We start from the raw sequence: 22,393 nt of genomic DNA on the forward strand, positions 1-22,393 counted from the left end.
ATATGCCCTTTTGATTACCGGTTCAAAAAGCAGTTCCATTTTTTAATATTTTAAGGAAACTCCATACAATTTTCCACTGTGGCTGCACCGGTCTGCATTCCCACCAACAGTGCACTGGGGTTCTCTTCTCTCCACATCCTCGCCAGCATTTGTTGTTTGTTGATTTATTGATAGTTGCCATTCTGACTGGTATGAGGGGATACCTCATTATAGTTTTTATTTGCTTCTTTCTAATTATTAGAAAAAGTAAGATTTGAAACTTGCTACAGTAACAATAAACTACCTTCTAAATGTACTTATACATAAAGAAAAACTCTAGTTAATGAGGCAGAATAATGGGAAATTATTGGTATAGTTTGGATCAAATCACTATAAAAATATGAGGATTTACAGAGTCAATACAGTATTCACCTAAGATCCTTACATTTCTTATGGTGAGCTACTTAGTGGCAAAGACTGCATTTGTCATCTTAGCACACTTACAGTTTAACATAAAACCTGGTATGGTCAAGGCTCAATAAATGTTATTGAAAAAATTGGAAGATGGGGGAAAATACAAATAGCTGAAACCAGAAATTCTGCATATGCATACTCAGGTTTAGTCACTAGATGGCATTAAATATTTTAAAAAGCATTTTATACCTAGAAAATGTCTTGAGTATATAGAATTCCTATAATAACCCAATGTTAAAATTTTTCTAAGGCCACATATAAAGGTTTTATGTACATATGATTATTTAAAAATTTTTTTTATTGTTTCAAAGAGGAAGGGAGAGGGAGATAGAAATATCAATGAGAGAGAATCATTGATTGGTTGCTTCCTACACCACCCCCATTGGGGACTGAGCCCACAACTAGGACATGTGCCCTGACCAGGATCAAACTGTGACCTTCTGGTTCATAGGTCAATGCTCAACCACTGAGCCACTCTGGCTAGGCGGTATGATGAACTTTTTTGATAACCTTAGTCCTTTGCCTACCTCACTGAACAACAACAAAAAACTAATGCGCTGTGTGAGATAAGGCACAGCATATTCCCTATTTCCAAGGAACTTGGAGTTTACTTCAAGGGGCACTATATTACTATTAAAACCATTAAATACTTTGACCAAATTTGTCCCAAGAAACTTTGGCCCAAGAAACTTTGAGGAGTTTATATAGGCCAATTTTTTGGAGACTGTAAAAAAAAAAGAGAGAGAGAGAGAGAGAGAGAGAGAGAGAGAGAGAGAGAGAGAGAGAGAGAGAGAGAGAGAGAGAGAGAGATTCCTTGAAAAATTCTATGGGAATGTTAGAGTTAGTGAAGATTTATACTCCTTAACAGGAATATGGAATTTTCTAAAGCAATACATTTCCTTATTCTTTACAATGTATATTTGAAACATAGAAAGAATACTTGCAAACTATATTAGTTATGAAGCTCGATAACCACCAAAGCCCTGTGAACCCACCATTGAAAATCATTATTACAATACCACTAGAGGCCCAATGCGTGAAATTCGTGCAAGAGTAGGCCTTCCTACTCCTGTCAGCAGGCACCCAGGAACCAGGCTTCCCTCGCAGCCCTGGCTTTGTCCGGAAGGTCCTCCAGAAGGACAGCCGGTCTAATTAGCACACTACGCTTTTATTATTATAGATTTCATCTGCTTCTGTGCTTTTCCCATTTCATTCTCCTGCTTGCTCCATAAAGAGCACACTACTGATTTTTAAAAACTTACCAACCTCACTGAGACCAGTTTGGCTCAGTGGATAGAGCAGCGTTTTTCAACCGCTGTTCCGCGGCACACGAGTGTGCCGCGAGATGTTGCCTGGTGTGCCGTAGGTGCAGACAAGACAAGAATTTTATAATTTTTCACTATTTGGTTTACTTAATATTTCATAATAAAGTAATTATAAAATACTTTCTTTGTGTTTATTTGATTCCTATTCAAGAGAATTACTTTATATATAGTCAATATAGGCACAGAGTTAAATTTTTTAACATTTTCTAATGGTGGTGTGCCTCGTGATTTTTTTCATGAAACAAGTGTGCCTTTGCCCAAAAAAGGTTGAAAAACACTGGGATAGAGCATCGGTCTGCAGACTGAAAGATAACAGGTTCAACTCTGGTCAAGGGCATGTATAATACATTGGTTGTGGGCATATCCCCGGTGGGGGGTGTGCAGGAGGCAGCTGGTCGATGTTTCTCTCTCATTGATGTTTCTAGCTCTCTATCCTCTCCCTTCCTCTCTGTGAAAAATTAATAAAATGTATTTTTTTAAAAATTACCAACCTCTTGCCCTAGCCAGTTTAACTCAGCGGATAGAGCCTATTTTGGTTCAGTGGATAGAGCCTTCACCTGCGGACCAAAGGGTCCTGGGTTCAATTCTGGTGCAAGCTCCTCCCTGGCCTGGGCCTTGGTGAGGGCTTGTGTAGGAGGCAACCAATCAATGAGTTTCTCTCACATTGAAGTTTCTCTGTCTGTCTTTCCCTCTGTGCTCTCTCCCTCCGGCCTAAGTGGCTACCCAAGGAGTGGCGATCCCTCCCTCCTAGAGCTACCACCACAGGTGAAAGACGCTGGATCCGCCCGTGGTCCCTCACTGGGACCCTGACTGTCTGACTCTGTCTCCGACTCAGTCACCTGGGGCCCTTTATGGAACCTTCTCTCTCCTTCCTAAACGTTCTACGTTCTCCCTCGCACCAAGTTGCATTAGCCTCCCTTGGCCTCGGAAGCTCTTCCTTCCCTTCGCCTTGCCAATCTGGCCTCCCCACCTCTGTCCCCTGAAAGCCCCACTTTCGGGCCCTTGGGCTCCCCGGGTTCCCTCCTTCTCTCCCACTCTCCATCCTCCCTCGGAGCCAACAGCGTCCCAAACCCAGTTCCCAGGCGCCTGCTGGTCCTCACCTCCCGTCCCTCAGCTCCCAGCTCTGCTGCCTTCACGCGCCTCCGCTCAGGGATGCCCCACCCCCGTCACCTGACCAGAGGAGGCCCCGCCCCGGTCACATGACCCAGCTGAGGCCCCGCCCACTGAGCACCTCGGCAAGGAGCTCCTGGGCCGGAGCCTGAGCTCAGCTCTGCACAGACTGGGCAGCCGGATGGGATGCGTTGGGTCCGCGCTGGTCTGCGCCATCTTTTAAGGATCTGTGATCTCAACTCTAGTGGCGGGCTTCTCTCTGCGTGCTTTTCTTCCCGTGCCTGGGCCTCCATTGCGCCCTCCATCCTTCGTGCTCCCTATTCTTCACACAGCCCTATTCATTCTCTGGAGCTCAGATTCGTCCTAGTTTGGCCCCATTTCAATATTACTTCTTGTACATCTTTGAAATATATATATATATATATATATATATATATATATATATATATATTTTTTTTTTTTTTTTTTTTTTTTTTCAAAGAGAAAGGGAGAGGGAGAGATATAAACATCAATGATAAAAGAGAATCATTGATTGGCTGCCTCCTCCACGTTCCCTACTGGGGAATCAAGGCGGAAACCCGGCCATATATGTGGACATATATAGGGACACAATGGGTGCACTTGACCGGAATTGAACCAGGGACCCTTCAGTCTACAGGCTGCTGCTCTATCCACTGAACCAAACCGGCTAGGCCTCGTCTTGTCCATCTTTGAATACTTTCCACCTTCCTCTGTTTCTAAACCATTCCATCCTTCTTGGTTCTTCTGCTCAAAAGTGAGCAGCAGCTTGAAGTCCTTTGTCCCATTGCTTTGCTGACATTTGTTCCAAGCTTCAGAAGACTAATCCTTATTTTTGGGAGACAGACTAAGGGGTTTTCTGTTTGTTTTTAATCAAATTCTCTTTTCTTGCTTCCTGCAAATGAATGATACTAGTAAAAGACAAAGCGTGTGTGATTTTTCTGGCTTTCCCTAATTATGATGTCGTTAAAAGGTTGTGTAAAGCTGATTTGGTGAAGTTAATCATTTGCAAGATTTACTAGAGTTGTAAATGCTCTGTCAAGCAAAGAGTGTTTTGAAAATATTTTCTTCCAAAAGCCCACAATTTAAAGTATCTTTTCTTTAAAAACATGTAGGTAATTTGTTCACATGAATTGATCCAACCTAAGCTCTCCATTATTTACATTGTGGTAAATAGCATGGGCTTTATAGACAGATCTATCCAAGTTCAAATCCTATTTATGTAATGAATGCAGTGGGGCAAATTACTTATGCTCTCCCAGTCTCAATTTTCTCATTCTTCCAGGATTGTGATAATTAAAAATTGTATATGCTCCCAATAAATGTTACAATAGTTAATTCCTTCAATGATGCTACTTTGTAGGCATTCTTTAGTACTTTCAAAGAAATATATGTTTACTGATTTTGAGAGGAATGGAGAGGGAAAGAAACATCAATGATGAGAGAGATTCATTGATCGGCTGCCTCCTGCATGTCCCCAATTGGGGACTGAGCCCACAACCTTGGGCATGTGCCTTGGAATTGAACCATGACCTCTTGGTTCATAGGTCAATGCTCAACCACCGAACCAAACAGGCCAGGGTGAAAACATAGTATTTATTCTGATCAGCTACGTGCCCGACTAAAAAGTAGGAGTTTTAATATTATGTGAGAAGGGGAAAACATATATGGGGACACAATGGGTGAGTATAAGGGTCAGGAAAAGTCCAGCATACATCCATCAACATTTTTCCTTTCTTTTTTCTTTAATATATATTTTATTGATTTTTTACAGAGAGGAAGGGAGAGGGATAGAGAGCTAGAAACATCGATGAGAGAGGAACATTGATCAGCTGCCTCCTACACACCTCCTACTGGGGATGTGCCCGCAACCAAGGTATAAGCCTTTGACCAGAATCGAACCTGGGACCTTTCAGTCCTCAGGCTGATGCTCTATCCACTGAGCCAAACCGGTTTTGGCAACATTTTTCCTTTCTCAACAAAGTATTTCCACTGACCACCAATGATATTACACACCATTAGCCTGGCCTTGCCAAAGAATAATCCCAATTGTGTATGAGTCACGGGAAAAGCCAACTATTAGGTAAAACACAATGAATGGTGAAACTTTTTCCTTACAAAGTTCTTTTCAGGGACACCAATGGAGGTTTTGCCTTTTAAAGGCTCTTAGATATCCTAAATGATGCTTCCTATATACTTGCATTCTGTGTAGATTCTTTGCTATCTTGTCAGAAAATACACAACTGATGAAAATGTTTCCTCTATGCAAGAGGTTCGAGTGACATCATTATGACAGCAGCTTCTTGGAACACAATCATGTTTCCTGACCTATAATTTTCCTTTCACATAGAAGCCATTCTCATTAAGTGGATTTAATTTTTTTATTTACCAATATGGTTAACCTTGATCACAAGCATTTATTGTGTATAGGTTTTTTATTTCAAAGAGGAAGGGGGAGGGAAAGAGAGAGAAACATCAATGATGAGAGAGAATCATTGATTGGCTGCCTCCTGCACACCTCCTATTGGGGCTTGAGCCCGAAACCAGGACAAATACTAAATGACTTTTTTGTTTGTTTGTTAATCCTTACACAATTTTTTCCCATTGGTTTTTAGAGAGAGTGGATAGGAGTGAGAGAGAAATAGAGAGAGAAACATTGATGTGAGAGAGACACATCGATTGGTTGCCTCCTGCATGCGCCCAAACCAGAGCCAAGGATCAAACCTGAAACCCAGGTACATGCCTTTGACCAGAATCAAACCCCAGACCCTTTGGTGTGCAGGCCAATCCTCTAAACACTTAGCAACACTGTTCAGGGCCTAAATGGCTTATTTGCTATTTCTTCCTCACATCAGTATGAAAAATGAGTGCACTAAAATTCTGAGACAACCTTTTTGTAATTGATCCCAGTGGTTATTATATGGCTGTTACTCTGGAGTCAGACTACAAAAACTAAGAGTTAAGGGATTACAAATATGATTTCACATATAGCTTTTCAGTTAGTTTTCACATAAGGCCCTCCATTTTCATCCAGACATTTAGTCACCAGTTACTAAAATGTAAATAAAACAGTGGGTCTTAAAAAATGTCATCATAAAAGGACTCAATCTATGCTCACATAATCTTTTTATGCCATGCACTCTATTGGGTTTTAAAAATTTACATTGTAAGGAATGTAAGACTCAAAGGCAGCAATTATGTTATGGGAGTCTGTTTCAATCCCATTTAATTGCTCAATGCATTTTAAATGGCAAAAAGTGAACTTGCATATTTTAAAGTCTTATTTTGGCATCCTATTGGATGACAATGTTAACGATGAAGATTTCAACCCCATCTCCCATGAATACCTGTTGTGAGAGTATTTTCTTGCTTCAGCTTGGTACACATAAAAGGTTTTCTTTCTCTTTTTTCTTTTTTTTAATATATTTTATTGATTTTTTACAGAGAGGGAGGGAGGGAGACAGAGACCTAGAAACGTCGATGAGAGAGAAACATCGACCAGCTGCCTCCTGCACACCCCCCACCGGGGATGTGCCCGCAATCAATGTACATGCCCTTGACCGGAATCAAACCTGGAACCCTTCAGTCCGCAGACTGACGCTCTACCACTGAGCCAAACCGACTTCGGCATAAAAGGTTTTCTTAGATGCCTGCGAAGTACTTTGTTAGCTGCCCTTCCCTCCCTGTGATTCTGATCTCTCTCTCCTCTCTCTCTCTCTCTCTCTCTCTCTCTCTCTCTCCCTCCCTCCCTCCCTCCCTCCCTCCCTCCCTCCCTCCCTCTTTTAATTTTTCATGGGAATTTGTGGCTGAGTGAACCCAAGAGCCTCTGATCACTTAACTTGGAAACTGGATTTTCATTTTTGTGACTAAGTATTTGGTTTTCTTAATCTATCAGCCAAGGTATGTTCTTAATCTTTTAGTAACTTGCTGACTGACTTACTGGAAATTCCTTTCTAGGCCAGAACAATAGGGACATGAATCCTTAAATCGGTGATTCTCAAACTTGAGCGTTTAACAGAATCACCAAGAGGGCTTATTAAAACACAAAATGCTGGGTTCACTCCCAGATTTTCTGATTCAGTGGTTCTGGGGTGAGGCCTGTGAATTTTCATTCCTAACAAGTTCTTGGTAATACTGATGCTGACGTTCCTGGGAGCACATTTTGAGACCCACTGCAGTAAATAAAAGGGCATTTAAATGGTCCTGTAAATAATTTACCATTAAGCCTTATTTTACCAGTTCATGCTTCCTGTAAACAGAACCTAAAGTGACAGACTATTCTATTGAGGATACGCAAGTTCCTAAAAATCCCCAACTAGAAAAAAAAAGTAACTCTTAGAACAGGAATAGCCTACTCGTTTTGACAATGTTATTAAAGTCTAAAGAAAAGCTCTAGGTTCTGAAGCTAACTGTAGTTTCAGTAGTAATCATTCTGTTGCATTTGGAAACATGCTTGTTCTAAAATAATCATTATTTTCACCCAAAGGAAACAGAAATAACAACACAGGAAGCACGGGGGAGCCTTAGGCCACTTCTTTTTGGAAAACACATTTAATTCATTGTTGCACAACTCAAACAGAGGAGGTGGTGAGGAAGTCAGGAGAGCACGTAAGTCACTTTGACCAGAAATACTTAATGGAGAGAAGTATCTTGAAATCATGGGTGGACTAGGAATGATAAAGAACTGATACCTTACGTGACACCTTGTCAGGAATGTTCAAAGTTTCCCGTTACTGTCCACAGACCCTGAAACTGACCCTGAAATATCTCCAAAAGAGCGGAGCAAGAATGGCCTTTTTGTGCTGTTGTTTGATTCCAAAACACTATTGAGGTGTTCACCCCACTTGAGTCCAAAACTCGCTGCTATATGCTCTCTCCTAAACATACGACAGGTTCCCGCAGAAATAGACAAACAGTGCTGGTTTCAAGGCCTATGAGCCTCATTCTAGAAGCTCACACAAGATTCCCATGGATGTTTTAGTCCAGTGGTCGGCAATCTCATTAGTCAACAGAGCCAAATATCAACAATACGACGACTGAAATTTCTTTCGAGAGCCAAATTTTTTAAACTTAAACTTCTTCTAACACCACTTCTTCAAAACAGACTCGCCCAGGTTGTGGTATTTTGAGGAAGAGCCACACTCAAGGGGCCAAAGAGCCGCGTGTGGCTCGCGAGCCGCAGTTTGCCGACCATGGTTTTAGTCAATTGGATAGCTATTCTTTCTCCTTTGATATAGTTTCTTTATATGTCATCTTACCTAAAGAAAATCTACTAATGCTCTGATGGACTCTTGTCTCCATAGCTGAAGGTTACAGTTAGGTTCTAAACTTCTTGGATTCCTTACCCATCCTTCACTTATCCCTCCACCATGTTACCATCCCCTACAGTAAAGGGTAATCCGTGGTTCAGACAGGGCGCAGTCATTTTCCCCATTCCTAATTCCAGGGCTTATTCTCAAGGTTAACACCTGGATACAAACCATCCGTTTCAGCTGCTTCTTATGGATGCCTCTTCCCTAATATGTGGGTGCAAATGTGTGCAAAGTGAACTAAGAAGTAGGAACTAAGTGGAGCTTAAAGACTACAGTGTCAGGACATGTAACAGCTAACAAGAGTTGGAGAAGAGGCTCCAAGACAGGATAGAGTGAGGCTTTTCATTGAGTAACGTGATGGGGAAAGACATCTGCTCTTGCCAAAGCCAGGTCTCTTTCCCAAAGAAAACAATAAACGCAATGAGCATCCCACAGAATCTTCATGGTGAGTTTGATCTCAAAGGAAGTCCCGACATCTTAGAATTCTGACACTAACAGATACCTTCTAAACTGACTGGTCCAAACCCATCGTTTTTCAAACTAGAAAACTGAGCCTCAGGGAGAACAGAGTGACTTGCCTTAATTAAGGTTATAGATTCCTTAACAGCCATACTGAGGCCAGGTCTTAGGTTTTCTGATCATCAGATCACTATTAATAGATCTTCCCCTTTTTCTTGGGGACTGAGCGGCTGGTAAACACCATGTAAACACCAATGGAGCAATGCTATTGCTGTTACCCGTTTCCCTCCTCCTCAGGAAAGGTCCAGCATGCCTGTGAGTCCATCCCCACAGGCTTCCGGGATAAGAAAGCCTTTACAGATCCCCCAACTGGGTGGTGACTCGCTCTGAGTGGTGCCACGTGGTGCTGTCTGTATCCAGCCCAAGTCTATGTGGTTTTTTTTATACTCTCCTTCCTTGTCATCAAATAAAATTACAAATATAATACAAGTGTGTTTATATACATGTTCCTTTAGTTTAAGCCTCATCGTGGTTTCAGGTGCCCCGATGAGAAGAAAGAAAAAAAGAAAATTGCACTGTGACCTCTCAGATTAACGACTGAGTTAAAATGAGGTTGCCCAGCCCGAGGGAGAATAGGCCACACACGCGGATTCAACTGGCCCAGCATTTCACCCTGGCACGTATGCCCAGCACAGACTCAGAGACCCGTGGGAATGACTCCCCAGAGGTAGGTAAAGGCGATCAGCCCGGCGGATGGATTTGGCACATAAAAGCACAGGGCAGGGTGTGTGGAAGTGCTTTGGACAAGGGCAGAAGGCCTGAGGGTGGGCCAGACCGCTGGCTCTAACCATAGCACCCTTTCTGGGAGGAAAAGCTTTTGGTCACGGAAGTCCCAGTATGCAGCAAACATCTACAGCAGTGAGAACGTGGAAGTAGGAGGTAAGAGGCAGTGCTGGTCCAAGGGTGAAACACTTCTAAATGAGCCTCTAGGATGGAGCTGCCAGTGGGACAAATCAAGAGGGTCATTTTGAACTGCGGGACCCTGGCACATTCCCCAGGCCATGCATGACCCCTGGATGGCCCTGCCATCCTTTCTCCCAATAGATCCAAGAATTCGGTAGCCAGGACTCCCCTACTGAGAGAATCATGCTGGACTGAGGCGATAGCAAAAGGCACAGGCAGCTCTGATGATTCGGCTCTGCCCTCGAATTCTCCTTCAGCCTGAGGGAGGGGAAAGGAGACAGGGGAACAGTTCCTGCCATAGCTGCTGAGAGTCAGGCCCAAGAACCATAACCCCAGGGTGGAATCAAAGTCCCGTTCTCTGGAACGAGAGGCCTGTTCTTCAGGGAGAAGGGCCCGAGAAGGAAGGCTGGCTTCTCTCTGAGGTAATGAAGAGCATCTGCTCAGCTCCGTAGGTCACCCTCAGGTGAAGCAGGAGGAATCCCTGAAGGAGGCGTTCTGAGGACAAAGGCTGAGGAGCTCCGCTTCTCGGGGACACCCACACGTTTTAAATTACACATTCCCCCACACGCAACCTACTCACATACACTAACGCACAGAGACCCGCACTGCCACGCATACACATTCTCCCACCCCACCTCACTGCAAGTCCCCAACCCCGCGCCACAGACACTGTCCCCTGTAAACATGATGGCAGAGAGGCCCACAGTCCTGGAACACTCCGCTAGTGGTCTGAGGACGACTGCTTGTCATTAAGTGCCCCGGTAGGTGATGTTGGTGAAGGTGGAGGTGGCCTCTTTATACAGTGGGTTGTTGGCCTGTGGAGAGAATAGAAGAGGGTCTTACAGTGAGTCTTCAATTCCACCCTGTCCTCAAGGCTTACTTTCCTCTGAAATTTGCCCAAGACACCCTTCTCTGGGATACACCATCGGTGAACAGCTTAATGCTCACTGTACCACACATTCACTCTGAAGATGGGAATGGAGAGAGAGAGAGAGGGAGAGAGGGAGAGAAGGAGAGAGGGAGAGAGAGGGAGAGAGAGAATGGAATGCTATTCTGCACTATTTCTAAGAGGTTAAATTCATCCCATTCCTTTTTGGTGATTCCAAACATTTCAGGATAGCTTTGAACCATCAGTTCCTCCCTCTCTCCAACACTCTCTCTTTTGCCCTTTTTCCTTTATTGTGACCATGCTGGGGATGTAGGTAGGGAAGAAAGATGTAGAAAGTGGTGTTTGGAACACAGAGGAAAGCTTTTGCACAGATAATTCTGAATATGTTCTCATCTTATCCCTTCAAGCACTACCTACAAACTGTCGTGTTATCAGGAAAAAGAAAGACTCTCACTAGATTTCCCAAATTACTTTCTAGTGAAAAGTGACAAATGCCATAAGGTCTGGTGGCCCTTAGTGGCAGCTTCGAGAAGCACAACACATTCTCACGTGCCTCGGGGGCTCAGGATTTCTACATTTTCTGGACAGAAACATCTCAGTTTCTTGGGATCCTGGGGTACAAAGGCCTGAGGTCCTCATCCAATGGGAACAAACTTACAGCCTAAATTCGGACAGTCAGGAAATCAAATGGCAGAAAAAAAGCTGAAATGAAGGCGAGCCAAAGGATAATTCACTTTAATTAAGTATATGGAAGGTTCTCAAAAAGTGCTTGTTTGGATTCAATGAAGATAAACTGCAGAAAGCACAGAAGTGGAGTCTGATTTAGAAGCTATCATCATCATTTGAGAAAACAGAAAAGAATAAGATGGGATGACATCCTGCTACTATTCCTAAGCAATTGACCCAAAAAAGGATAACCTAGTTCCCTCCCACTTCTCTGTACTCAGTTTCCTTATCTACATATGAGTATAAAAATGTTGCCTGTTGCCGAAACCGGTTTGGCTCAGTGGACAGAGCGTCAGCCTACAGACTCAAAAGGTCCCAGGTTCGATTCCGGTCAAGAGCATGTACCTTGGTTACGGGCACATCCCCGGTGGGGAGTGTGTAGGAGGCAGCTGGTCGATGTTTCTCTCTCATCAATGCTTCTAACTCTCTATCTCTATCCCTTCCTCTCTGTAAAAAATCCATAATATATATATATTTTTTTAAATATATATTTTATTGATTTTTTACAGAGAGGAAGAGAGAGAGAGAGAGCTAGAAACGTTGATGAGAGAGAAACATCGACCAGCTGCCTTTTGCACACCCCCTACCGGGAATGTGCCCGCAACCAATGTACATGCCCTTGACCAGAATCGAACCTGGGACCTCTCAGTCCACAGGCCGACGCTCTACCACTAAGCCAAACCGGCTTCGGCCAATAAAATATATATTTTTTTAATGTTGCCTGTTACATAGAGTTGTTATAGGATGAAATAAGTCAATTCATGTACCAGTTCTTGGTACGTGATAACTTCTCAGTAAATGTTAGCTATTTAAATTTTTTTTCCTGTTCGTGTTTCACATGTTAAACCTTATTAGTATATAATGTGTTAGTATATATTCTATATACAGTATATGCCATGTTCTCCGTGTAGGATTCTTAAGTTTGTCCTGTCTCCCTCCATTGGAGATGGTTTCCTTTTCATCTCTTCATAGTGTTCACAGCAGAGTCGGGCCCTATCTGTGCTCAGTCAGTACTCACTGATGTGGCCTGTGGTGGTAGAGAGAGAATCAGGTGATTTCCAGGAGGTGTAAGGACAGTAGAACAGTTAGACCATCTCCCAGTTTCCAGATAAGAGGCTAAATGGAAAACTACTAGATGAACCTGGCCACCATAGGCAATCTGCTCTGACCACCTCAGGCTCCAAGCCAACAGCTTAAGAAAATCAAGCCCACGTCTCTTACCGTGTCCCATTTTGCTCTGGCTCGTTCTTCCTCAAATTTTGCAAACTCCTTCCGATCATGGATGGTGATGAGGAGCTTCCAGATGAGCAGAGTAGCAAGGCCAATGAGCAGAATGGCCCCCATCACTGACAGCAGCACCACCAGGATGTCAGGGCCCTTGGGACACTCTGTCAGGAGAGAGCACAGAGCAGGGTGTTTGTGATTGGAGCAGGAATCACTTGAACTGGCTACAAGTAAGATCTTCTTTTAAAGATCTTATTCGTCTTTTTTTTTCTTCTTGATTTCAGAGAGGAAGGAAAAGGGAGAGAGAGATAAAACATCAATGATGAGAGAATCATTGATCAGCTGCCTCCTGCATGCCACCTATTGGGGATCAAGCCAGCAACCTGGGCATGTGCCCTAGACTGGAACTGAACCCAAGACCCTTCAGTCTGCAGGCTGATGCTCTATTCATTGAGCTAAATTAGCTAGGGCCAAATAAGATCTTCTTGACAAAGTAATAAAGAACTAGAAAATTCTCTAAAGGAAACAGGACTTGCCCCCAGCCCCAAAAATCAATTAATATGTTATATATATATATATATATATATATATATATATATATATATATATATATATAATGTATTTTATTGATTTTTTTACAGAGAGGAAGGGAGAGATATAGAGAGCTAGAAATGTCGATGAGAGAGAAACATCGACCAGCTGCCTCTTGCACACCCCTTACTGGGGATGTGCCCGCAACTCAGGTACATGCCCTTGACCAGAATCGAACCTGGGACCTTCCAGTCCGCAGTCCGACGCTCTACCACTGAGCCAAACCGGTTTCGGCTGTAATATATATTATTGACTTCAGAGAGGAAGGGAGAGGGAGAGAGATAGAAACAACAATGAGAGAATCATTGATTGGCTGCCTCCTGCATGCCTCACACTGGGAATTAAGCTACAACCTGGACATGTGCCCTGACCGGGAATCCAATCGGGATCTCCTGGGTTCATGGGTCAATGCTCAACCATTTAGCCACCCTGGCTGGGCTCAATTACTACTTAAAAGGAGAGGGAACAACCTTTAGGACAGTAATTATGTGTTGAGTGGTTTAAATCAGGCGTGAGCCTGTTAAGAGTCTAGTCTATTCCATGTGGGTTCACACAGTATTTATTAAACATTTATTTTAAAAGCAACATTGGATAATCAGGAATTTCCCCTTGAAATTTCAGATTCTTCTTTTAAAGAATCCAATGATCTAGAAACACTGAACCTATATTTTTACAGGGCAGCAACTGGCGAGGGCTGAGGAGCAGCTGCCCCTTTTATTTATTTATCTGATTTAAATATGTTGTTATTGATTTCAGAAAGAGGAAGAGAGAGGGAGAGAGGAAGAGAAATATCAATGAAGAGAGAGAATAATCAATAGGCTGCCTCCTGTATGCCCCTTACTGGGAACTGAGCCTGCAACCTGGTCATATGCCCTGATCGGGAATCAAACCATGACTTCCTGGTTCATGGGTTGACACTCAACCGCTGAGCCACATTTGCCAGGCACAATTGCCTCTTTTAGATGGGACATGTTGGCCACAGTCCTCACCACTCACTCTTTTCCCCGCTAAACAGTAGCAAAGTATGGCTTGTCATTGAATCTGTGCTACACCATGTGGGCTCTGGAACCAGACTGCGTGGGTTTGAATCCTGGTTTACCACTTACATTGCTATGTGACCTTTGATAAATTAACCTTTCTGGGTATCTGTTTCCTGTTTTACCATCTTAAAATGGAGAAAGTAGCAGCACTGACTTTGAAAACTTGCCATGAGGAATAATTAAGGAATTTAAAGAACTCAGAACAATGCCTGGCATAGCATTAGTGTGCAGTCAACACCAGCTACCATTATCGGTGGTATTCTTGTTATACCTGGCTGTTTTCACTAGTTTATTTACTTAGCTCCTGTAAGTATTTGAGTTTGCTGCCCTAGTTCAAATATTTACATCCCCAAGGGCTGGGAACCTGATGACCTTTTCCAGTATACTTAAGAGACCAGGTGGCCCGCCAACCGAGACAATATTTTGGGTTCCTTCCCAAAATACGTAGTCATCTAAAATCCTAACCCTATTGAGAGCCGACTTCCTCTTCAACCCCAGTCAACAGCCAACACAGACAGAGGTGCGTCACCCACTCTGAGGGCCAGGATAAGTAGGCTCAGCAGAGCTCTGCTGCCCATAAACCGCAAGTGTCTGGTGGGTGACCTCACTCCAGCAACTTCGCAGGTGTCATGTAATTAAGTGTTTGCATATATGCCTATTGATGGGTCTGGAGAGGAGGCCACACCCACTTTCCACACCGTCTCCCACCTTCCTCTCTAAACATGCACCCTGTATTCACCACACACTGCCCAAAAACAACCACCACCACAAACCCAAGCGGGCATTCTCCCAAGCCACCAAATTACACCCTGCCTGTAATTAAAGGAGCGCCTGGAGAGAAGCTGTGAGGTCCCAGTGTCTGAGTTCCCAGCGGGGAAAGGCTGAGTTCTTCTGGGAAAAAACAATTACGAATCCTCTGGAAGACTGAGGGAGGGCCAAGTCCCCCCAATCCCAAGGTGAGACCTCTTCAGTTCTGTATGTCAATATGGGCAGGACAAGTAGAACGCCAGGAGGATATATGTTGGGTCACTGGAGAGTCCTTCCAGCCACAGTGATGAGGACGCAGTGTGGGGTCAGGAAAGACTGGGTAGGGTTAGCAGATTTGACAAAAGTATAGGAAATCCAATTAAATTTGCATTCATAACCTTTTAGCATACGTATGTACTAAATATTGCAATGACATACTGTATGTTATCAGGCAATCCTATCCAGGAGCAACGAGGGCTCAGCTAAGGCCTAATACCACTTAGTCAATGCCAAGCCCTTTGGCATTCTCTCTCTCCTACCCTGCAGTGGCTCCGTCTTTCAAAGAGAGCCTCCGCAAGGGCATGAGTTAGGGAAGAGAACTAAAATAATCTCCTCCTATACTCCAGCAGAATGCTACATTCACCTCAAAGCCAGAGCCCCTGAAAATGGTTCGGGTTGGGTGAGAGGAGAGAGAGGCAGAATTTGGAATTTTAAGGCAATAAGACAGGAAGTCTGAGTCTGGGTCCTATCTCCTAATGTGGAGGGAGAGGCCTACTGTCAATAAAGTCAGAAAAGTTACTCCCTCCCCCCCAGGGGTTATTTGGACCATCCTGGATTGTCAGCATCTTCATTTTCCACAATTCCAGGTAGAAGGTAGTAGTCTCAGAATACCCAGCCAAAAGATTTTGAAGCAATAGCAAGGATTATTGTAGCAAAGAGATGAATTAATCTTCAAGATTATATATCCAGAGTTAGATAAATAAATTCGTGAAAATAGCTGGGTATAAAAGCAAAAAAAAAAAAAAAAAAAAAGCAAGAACATACCATCCTTTTGAAATGAGACGGGGCAAAGGTACCGATAAGGTGGGTGTAGAAAACTGTAAAATGGTTTAACACAGGTGGATGGGAAAGTGTGAGACCACCACGTCCAAATAATCCACATCTGCTCTCCACAGGTACTCACCCAGACTTCTCTCTCCCCTTCCCCATGTCAGCTTTCCCTTGAGTCACTAAATAAAACTAAGGTGATGCCCTTTCTTTCTCTTCCCTTTCCCTTATGAAGGGTGAGAGCTCTGGAAAAAGCAGATGAACAATATCACAGATGGGGCACCATGCTCTCCTGTACTCATGGTGACAGCAACAAGCTGGCTGACATTGATGTAGCAGCCCTTTGCCCACTTTCACCCCCAAAGCTGTCCTAACAGATATCAAGATGTGTATAAGCCTGCTTGCTCCTAGGAATAACTAGTCCTATTGATTTATTCACAAGCCATTTATTATCGTCTCTGTAGATGACTGAGCCAAGTATGGGTATATAACAATTGATAAGACAGTTCCCGTGTGTATGGTGTTTATAATCTACTGAGAGAGACAGGTGATTGAAGAAGCAATTCGTGTGATGAAGGTCTTTCAAGGGAAACAGGATGCTATGAGAATCAAACAGGAGCGCTAAACCTGGTCAGCAGAATGAGGCTAGAGGAGGCCTGAGAAGGCTCACTGGGGCAAGTAATGTGTCTAAAGCATTATCCGTCAGCCGGGACCGGTTTGGCTCAGTGGATAGAGCGTCAGCCTGCGGACTGAAAGGTCCTGGGTTCGATTCCGGGCAAGGGCATGTACCTTGGTTGTGGGCACATCCCCAGTAGGGGGTGTGCAAGAGGCGGCTGATCGATGATTCTCTCTCATCGATGTTTCTAACTCTCTATCTTTCTCTTCCTCTCTGTGAAAAGTCAATAAAATATATTTTAAAAAATAAAAAAATAAAGCATTATCACGTCAAAACATTGGGGTACATCACAATTACCAAGAGCATTAATGAAGAGCACAGAGGCAAAATTTTGTGAAAATATGTCAGGGCTCGGGACTATGGATTTATTTATTTTTAACAAGAAAAAATACAGAAGTTTCATAACCACCGCTGTAAAGCAGGTGTCAGCAAACTGGCCCGCAAACAAAGTGCTGGTTGCCACCTGGTTTTGTAAATACAGCCAGATTCCTTCATTTACATATTGCCTATGGCTGCTTTCCTGCTACAGTGGCCGAGTAGTCACAGCAGAGACCACATGGCTCACAAATCCAAAAATATTTTAACATCTGGCCCTTTGTAGAAGAAGTTTGCACGCCTCGGTCAAAAGAATGATTTAAAGAACTTGCTACAGCTGTAAAGAATGTAAACTGACCAAGTGACTTAGCCTCTGCCATTGGAGATTGTTCCTTCACTCCCTTAAGTTATTTTTTGTTGTTGTTAATCCTCACCCAGAGATATATTTCTATTGATTTTTAGAGAGAGTGGAAGGGAGGGGGAAAAGCAGAGAGAAACATTGATGTGAGACACATTAATTGGCTGCCTCCCACACACCACTCCGACCAGGGACAGGGATCAAGCCTGCAACGGAGATACGTGCCCTTGACCAGAACTGAACCCAGGACCCCTCAGTCTGTGTGCCAACAATGCCCTAGCCAATGAGCCACATTGGCTAGGGCACTCCATTGAGTTTTTGTCCACTCCCCACCATACCATGGCCTTTATCCCTCACTACTGATTCACAGGCCTGTCTCCCTCATGGTCCGTGAGTGCCATGTCTGCATTTGCCTTATTTACTGTTATATTCCCAGCACCTAGCCAAGTCAGTGCCTGATAATCAGTACTCAAAACTATTTTCTAGTGATTTATATCTTAATCAATCGCTTAAGGGAAAGGAAGAAGAGGAAGGTGGTAAGGAAAAGCAAGCAAATCTACTGTGCTGGATGGTGACAAATCTGTGATCGGTCTGTATGTGATGACATGAGTTCCACCTGCTTCCAGAGGGCCTTGAAAGCAAACACTATATTTTTTGTGTTTAGGGAAGCCTTGGGTTGATAACTCAAATCTGGTAAGGTCAACATCTCAAACCATCAGGCCTTCCTCTGAAGCAGCAAGCTGGATGCTCTTGGCAACCATTTAACTAATAGTAGAGCAGATGCCTTGTACAGAAAAGTCCTAGAATTTAAATTCCTTACTTCTTAACATTATCACCTCAAAAAAAAAAAAAAAAAAAAGCTATGATATATTTTGTTCCATCATGGGATCCATATTTACATTCTTCCTCTCTTCATCTACCTTATTTTTCTGTTTCATCAATTAGGAAATCAGTTTTTCAAAAAATATATTTTATTGATTTTTTTACAGAGAGGAAGAGAGAGGGATAGAGTTAGAAACATCCATAAGAGAGAAACATCATTCAGCTGCCTCTTGCACACCCCCCACTGGAGATGTGCCCACAATTCAGGTACATGCCCTTGACTGGAATCGAACCTGGGACCCTTTAGTCCGCAGGCTGACGCTCTATCCTCTGAACCAAACCGGTTTTGGCAAAAATCACCTTCTTGCTAATATTTGTATTTAAATATCCCCCATCCCCAAATGACAGGCCCTACCGTATCACTTGTAAGGTCAGGCTTCACCTGGCTGTTCCATTTCAGAGGAATGATAGATGAAATAACTGCCTAACATGGTCCTTTCTCTCCCTGGGGGCAGGGCCAGGGGCGCTGGGGGTTCACTCACCTGGCTCTTCAACCACATACAGGATGGACTTTCCACTGGAGTCTTCATAGTACTGGAATCTGATGACACAGTCATCCTCATTCTTGTAGGTACAATTCACTGCATCCTTGCCAGTGTCCGCTGGAAGAGGGGGGAAGATGAGAGGATGAGAAAAATTGGTCAATTTCTGGAAGATGGGTTCATCTCCGAGCCCTACTCATGGAATTTCTGTGAAATTATGCAACAAAAAACCTTACACTTGATATTAGGCAAGGTGCCTGGATTTGAGATGGCTGTTGTGCCTGGCAATTGCCTCCAAATGACCCTGTCTGTGTACTTTGTCCCTCACCGCCCCTTTTTGGTTCTCAGTCCTTCCTCAGGAAGGAACATGATATAATAGTATTACACAATCTGATTCAAAGCTTGGTTCTACCACTTACCAGTTGTGTGACCTTGGGTAAGTTACTTGACCTCATGAATTCCTCTTTCTTCATAAATAAAAGGAAAATGATACCCTCACCTCACAGAGGTGGTTGAAAATGAAATGGCATAAAGTTAAGGGCGGTGTTCCGTTCTCTTTCATTTCTCTGCTTGCTCAATGATTCTCAATAGTTTGTGCATTCAACTCTCAGAGTTCCTTCATTTCTGCTTCTGACCCAGTGTTTCTATCCAGAGCCATCCTCTCTTCTCTGATTCCCATCATGTTTTGTAGGTTTCATTCCTTCTCATTCTAAAGCCTGTGATTCTGACAGTGAAACTATGGGTTACCCTCTTCCAGCTGCACCAAGTCCTACACTGATGAAACTGATGGGTAAAAAAGGGCACACAATGAGATTATGCAAATGTGTCAAGGTCACACAGCAAGTAAGTGACTAGTATGAGTCTCAAAGCACAGCCTACAAACTTCAACTCAATAAGCCTTTAATTTAGTGAACCAGTTGGAAAGAGTAAGAATTTCAGGGTTTATTTCTAATCTTAATCCACCACTAATTTGCTTAGGCAAGTTACTTAACTTCCCCGAGATTCAATTTCCTCATCAAAACGAAGATCACAGTAGTCCTAGAGTTCTACTTTACTAGGTTGTTGGGAAAAGATGACGATTATGTGCATGAAGAGATATTTTTTATAATTTTTATAAGTTATAAACTTTCATACAAATATTTATTTTTATGATTATCACGGCAGGTAGGGTGTAGAAATACTTATCAACTAACCTGTAATACCCATCTGGTCTAGATAACAAAAATATCTCATATCTGAGCAGCCCTTCCTCCCTAACCTCAATCCCCAAATCACCCTAACTCCAGCCCCATTTCAGATGTTTGCCAAAGGGTCCAGAGATCTGACCCTTTTCCATGACACCTGCGCCTAGAAGCTGACTGATTGGCTGTGTCTCTCGGTAGCTCTCACTGAAAACCTGTTTCCTGCCTTCGTGGGAGATGACTATCTCCAGAGAGATCGCCATCTCCCTGGCCCCACCCAACGCTATCTGGCCCAGAAAACAGCAGCAGATATGCTGACAGCAGCAGAGATCATTGTCTTTAGGTCAAAGTGAAGTACAAACCAGAAGAGCTGCAAACAAGAGTTTCTCCCCACGTTGTCTATTCTATCAGGGGCTCCAGAGAGCCAAAAAGGCTTCAGATATGATTTTGGCTACAAATCCATACGGGTGAAGGTTCTTCTCTAACAAAGCTGAACGCCTGACTTCTTAGTAAATGCTTCCTAGCCTACTGAGCTAAGACTGTCGGGGGTAACTGCTCTCCCACTCTGTGCTTCCGTTTCTTCCTCTGTAAAATCAGGGTGCTTTCTCCTCCTTTCCTTGAGGAGATATAGGTTGCCTGATCTATGCACGCTTGGAAAGCTATTTGCAGGATCTTGCTGAGTATGTGGGTTCCTAGAAGTAGAAAGGGGAGGATCTGCTGAACAAATTAGAAGTGAGGAGGACTCTGGAGTCAGCTTTCATGAAGTGTCTACTGTGCATCAGGCCTGCATGACATGCCTCTGAGGTCAACATTACTCCCCCATGTCACAGATGAGAGTTGGGTAGTTTCTGAGATTAAATCAGAAAAACTGAACTTACTAAGCTCCTTCACAGACTCAATCTCATCACGACAGTAACGGTTGCAAGTGTTTTCCATGTGTAGGGTTCCTCGGTCGAACTTCTTACACTCGACACACTCCCTAAGGAAAGGGGAGGAGGAAAGAGGGCACAGGGATTAAAGCAAGCTAGGAGCAACCCCGAGAGTGTTTTAGTCTGGCTCTGACCTTCATACACCCAGGAAGCTGCTCCAGCTCAGAAAACACACACACAAACAGAACCATTTGTAAAACCCTTCAGGGGCCCAGAGAGTCAGTCTGGAGTTCAAGGCCTGGCAGGCAGAGGCCTCCAGGCAACGTCATTACATTTCTCCATCCAAGGCCTTGACGGCCATGACGGGAGGGTGAACCCTATGGCACTTTTGGGAGCCTTAAAGTCAGAACCAGCAACATAGTTTGGGGACCCAGTGCAAAATGAAAATGTCAGGCCCCTTGCTCAAAAATTACTAAGAATTTCAAGTCCATGACAGTGCATTAAACCCGGTGAGGGCCCTTCTAAGCATGCGGCCCTATATACAGATGCTATTTCTCTTACCACTCTTAAGTGGAAGGAGAAATGGTAACGCCTTGGACCTGGGACGCCAGAAGCTTTCTCTGATCCCCAAAAGAGAGATGATTGATTATATTGGTGGACATCTGTTGCCTTAGTGTAGTGGTCAGCAAACTGCAACTCGCGAGCCACTTGTGGCTCTTTGGCCCGTTGAGTGTGGCTCTTCCACAAAATACCACGGCCTGGGCGAGTCTGTTTTGAAGAAGTGGTGTTAGAAGAAGTTTAAGTTTAAAAAATTTGGCTCTCCAAAGAAATGTCAAGCAGTGCAGGTGTCAGCCCTGCTCTGCTACATCAGTGCCCACTACCCTGTGACTGATCAAACTTGTCCCAATGATGTTTTCAGTGTTGTATTCTGAATCAGCTCTTCCTATTTCTGAAAAGGTGTTCTCTCAAACACCTATTTTTATAAAATAGTGTGGACACTGAAAAAAAAAAAAAAGTCAATCGTTATACTGTTGATATTTGGCTCTGTTGACTAAAGAGTGTGCTGACCACTGCCTTAGTGTAGCTCCAGCCCCACATCTCCCACAGAATCAGAACATCAGCACTTGAATGTTCCCCGGAAGTAATCCGTGTAGCCTTTCTCCCAACTCAGGGAGGGATTCAGGATGCTACCCTAGCAGAGGGGTTTCTCCACCTGGGGTCTGTCTGGTACCACACTGACTTCTCCACCTCCACCTTTCCCCAAAGTTCTCAGTGACAGAGGAAAGCTAGCCATGTGGCTGGAGCAGACTCCTCCCCATAAAGCTTTGGTGAGTAAGAGACTGAACCTGGGGACTCTAGTCTGAGGGACTCTCTCCACCCGCCCCCTTCCCAATCTCACACCCAACTCTCTCCAACTCACTCCCCTGCTCACTCACTTCTTAAAGGTGCAGGCATCAGGGCAGGTGGGACACTTCTCACAGGTGGTCCCGTAGGAGCCCGGCTGGATGCAGACGCAGCTGCCGCACTCGCACTTGCCCCGGCCGCTGCACAGCAGCCCGTTGCTGGACATGCAGGTGTCGGTGCGCGTGGTGCAGTTACAGTAGTAGCCGGTCCAGTCGGAGTCACACAGGCAGTCCCCACAGCTGCACTGGCCGTGGCCTGAAAACACACAGCCCACGGGGGCAGAGCAGTGGGTGAGGGGGCGAGGGCCCCACCCCACATCAGT

At 44.0% G+C, this 22,393-nt stretch overlaps 1 protein-coding gene across 3 annotated transcripts in view; it reads right to left on the reverse strand.

Annotated features, from left to right (window-relative positions):
- Positions 1–8,756: 8,756 nt before the first annotated feature.
- ITGB3 (integrin subunit beta 3) overlaps positions 8,757–22,393 on the reverse strand; it is a 50,570-nt gene continuing 36,933 nt past the window's right edge. For 2 of the 3 annotated variants that reach the window (XM_045586342.1, XM_036451105.2), the window contains 5 exons: positions 22,104–22,326; positions 20,677–20,777; positions 18,618–18,737; positions 12,477–12,643; positions 8,757–10,455 (listed from right to left, as the gene is read on the reverse strand). In XM_045586342.1, the coding sequence (XP_045442298.1) occupies positions 10,390–10,455; positions 12,477–12,643; positions 18,618–18,737; positions 20,677–20,777; positions 22,104–22,326 (677 nt within the window). In that variant the 3' untranslated portion in view covers positions 8,757–10,389. Of the gene's footprint in view, positions 10,456–12,476; positions 12,740–18,617; positions 18,738–20,676; positions 20,778–22,103; positions 22,327–22,393 lie in introns of those variants that run through there. The other variant, XM_045586343.1, reaches the window with a different exon arrangement.

Source organism: Pipistrellus kuhlii, unplaced genomic scaffold, assembly GCF_014108245.1.
Source record: "Pipistrellus kuhlii isolate mPipKuh1 unplaced genomic scaffold, mPipKuh1.p scaffold_m20_p_22, whole genome shotgun sequence".
Taxonomy (NCBI): Eukaryota; Metazoa; Chordata; class Mammalia; order Chiroptera; family Vespertilionidae; genus Pipistrellus; species Pipistrellus kuhlii.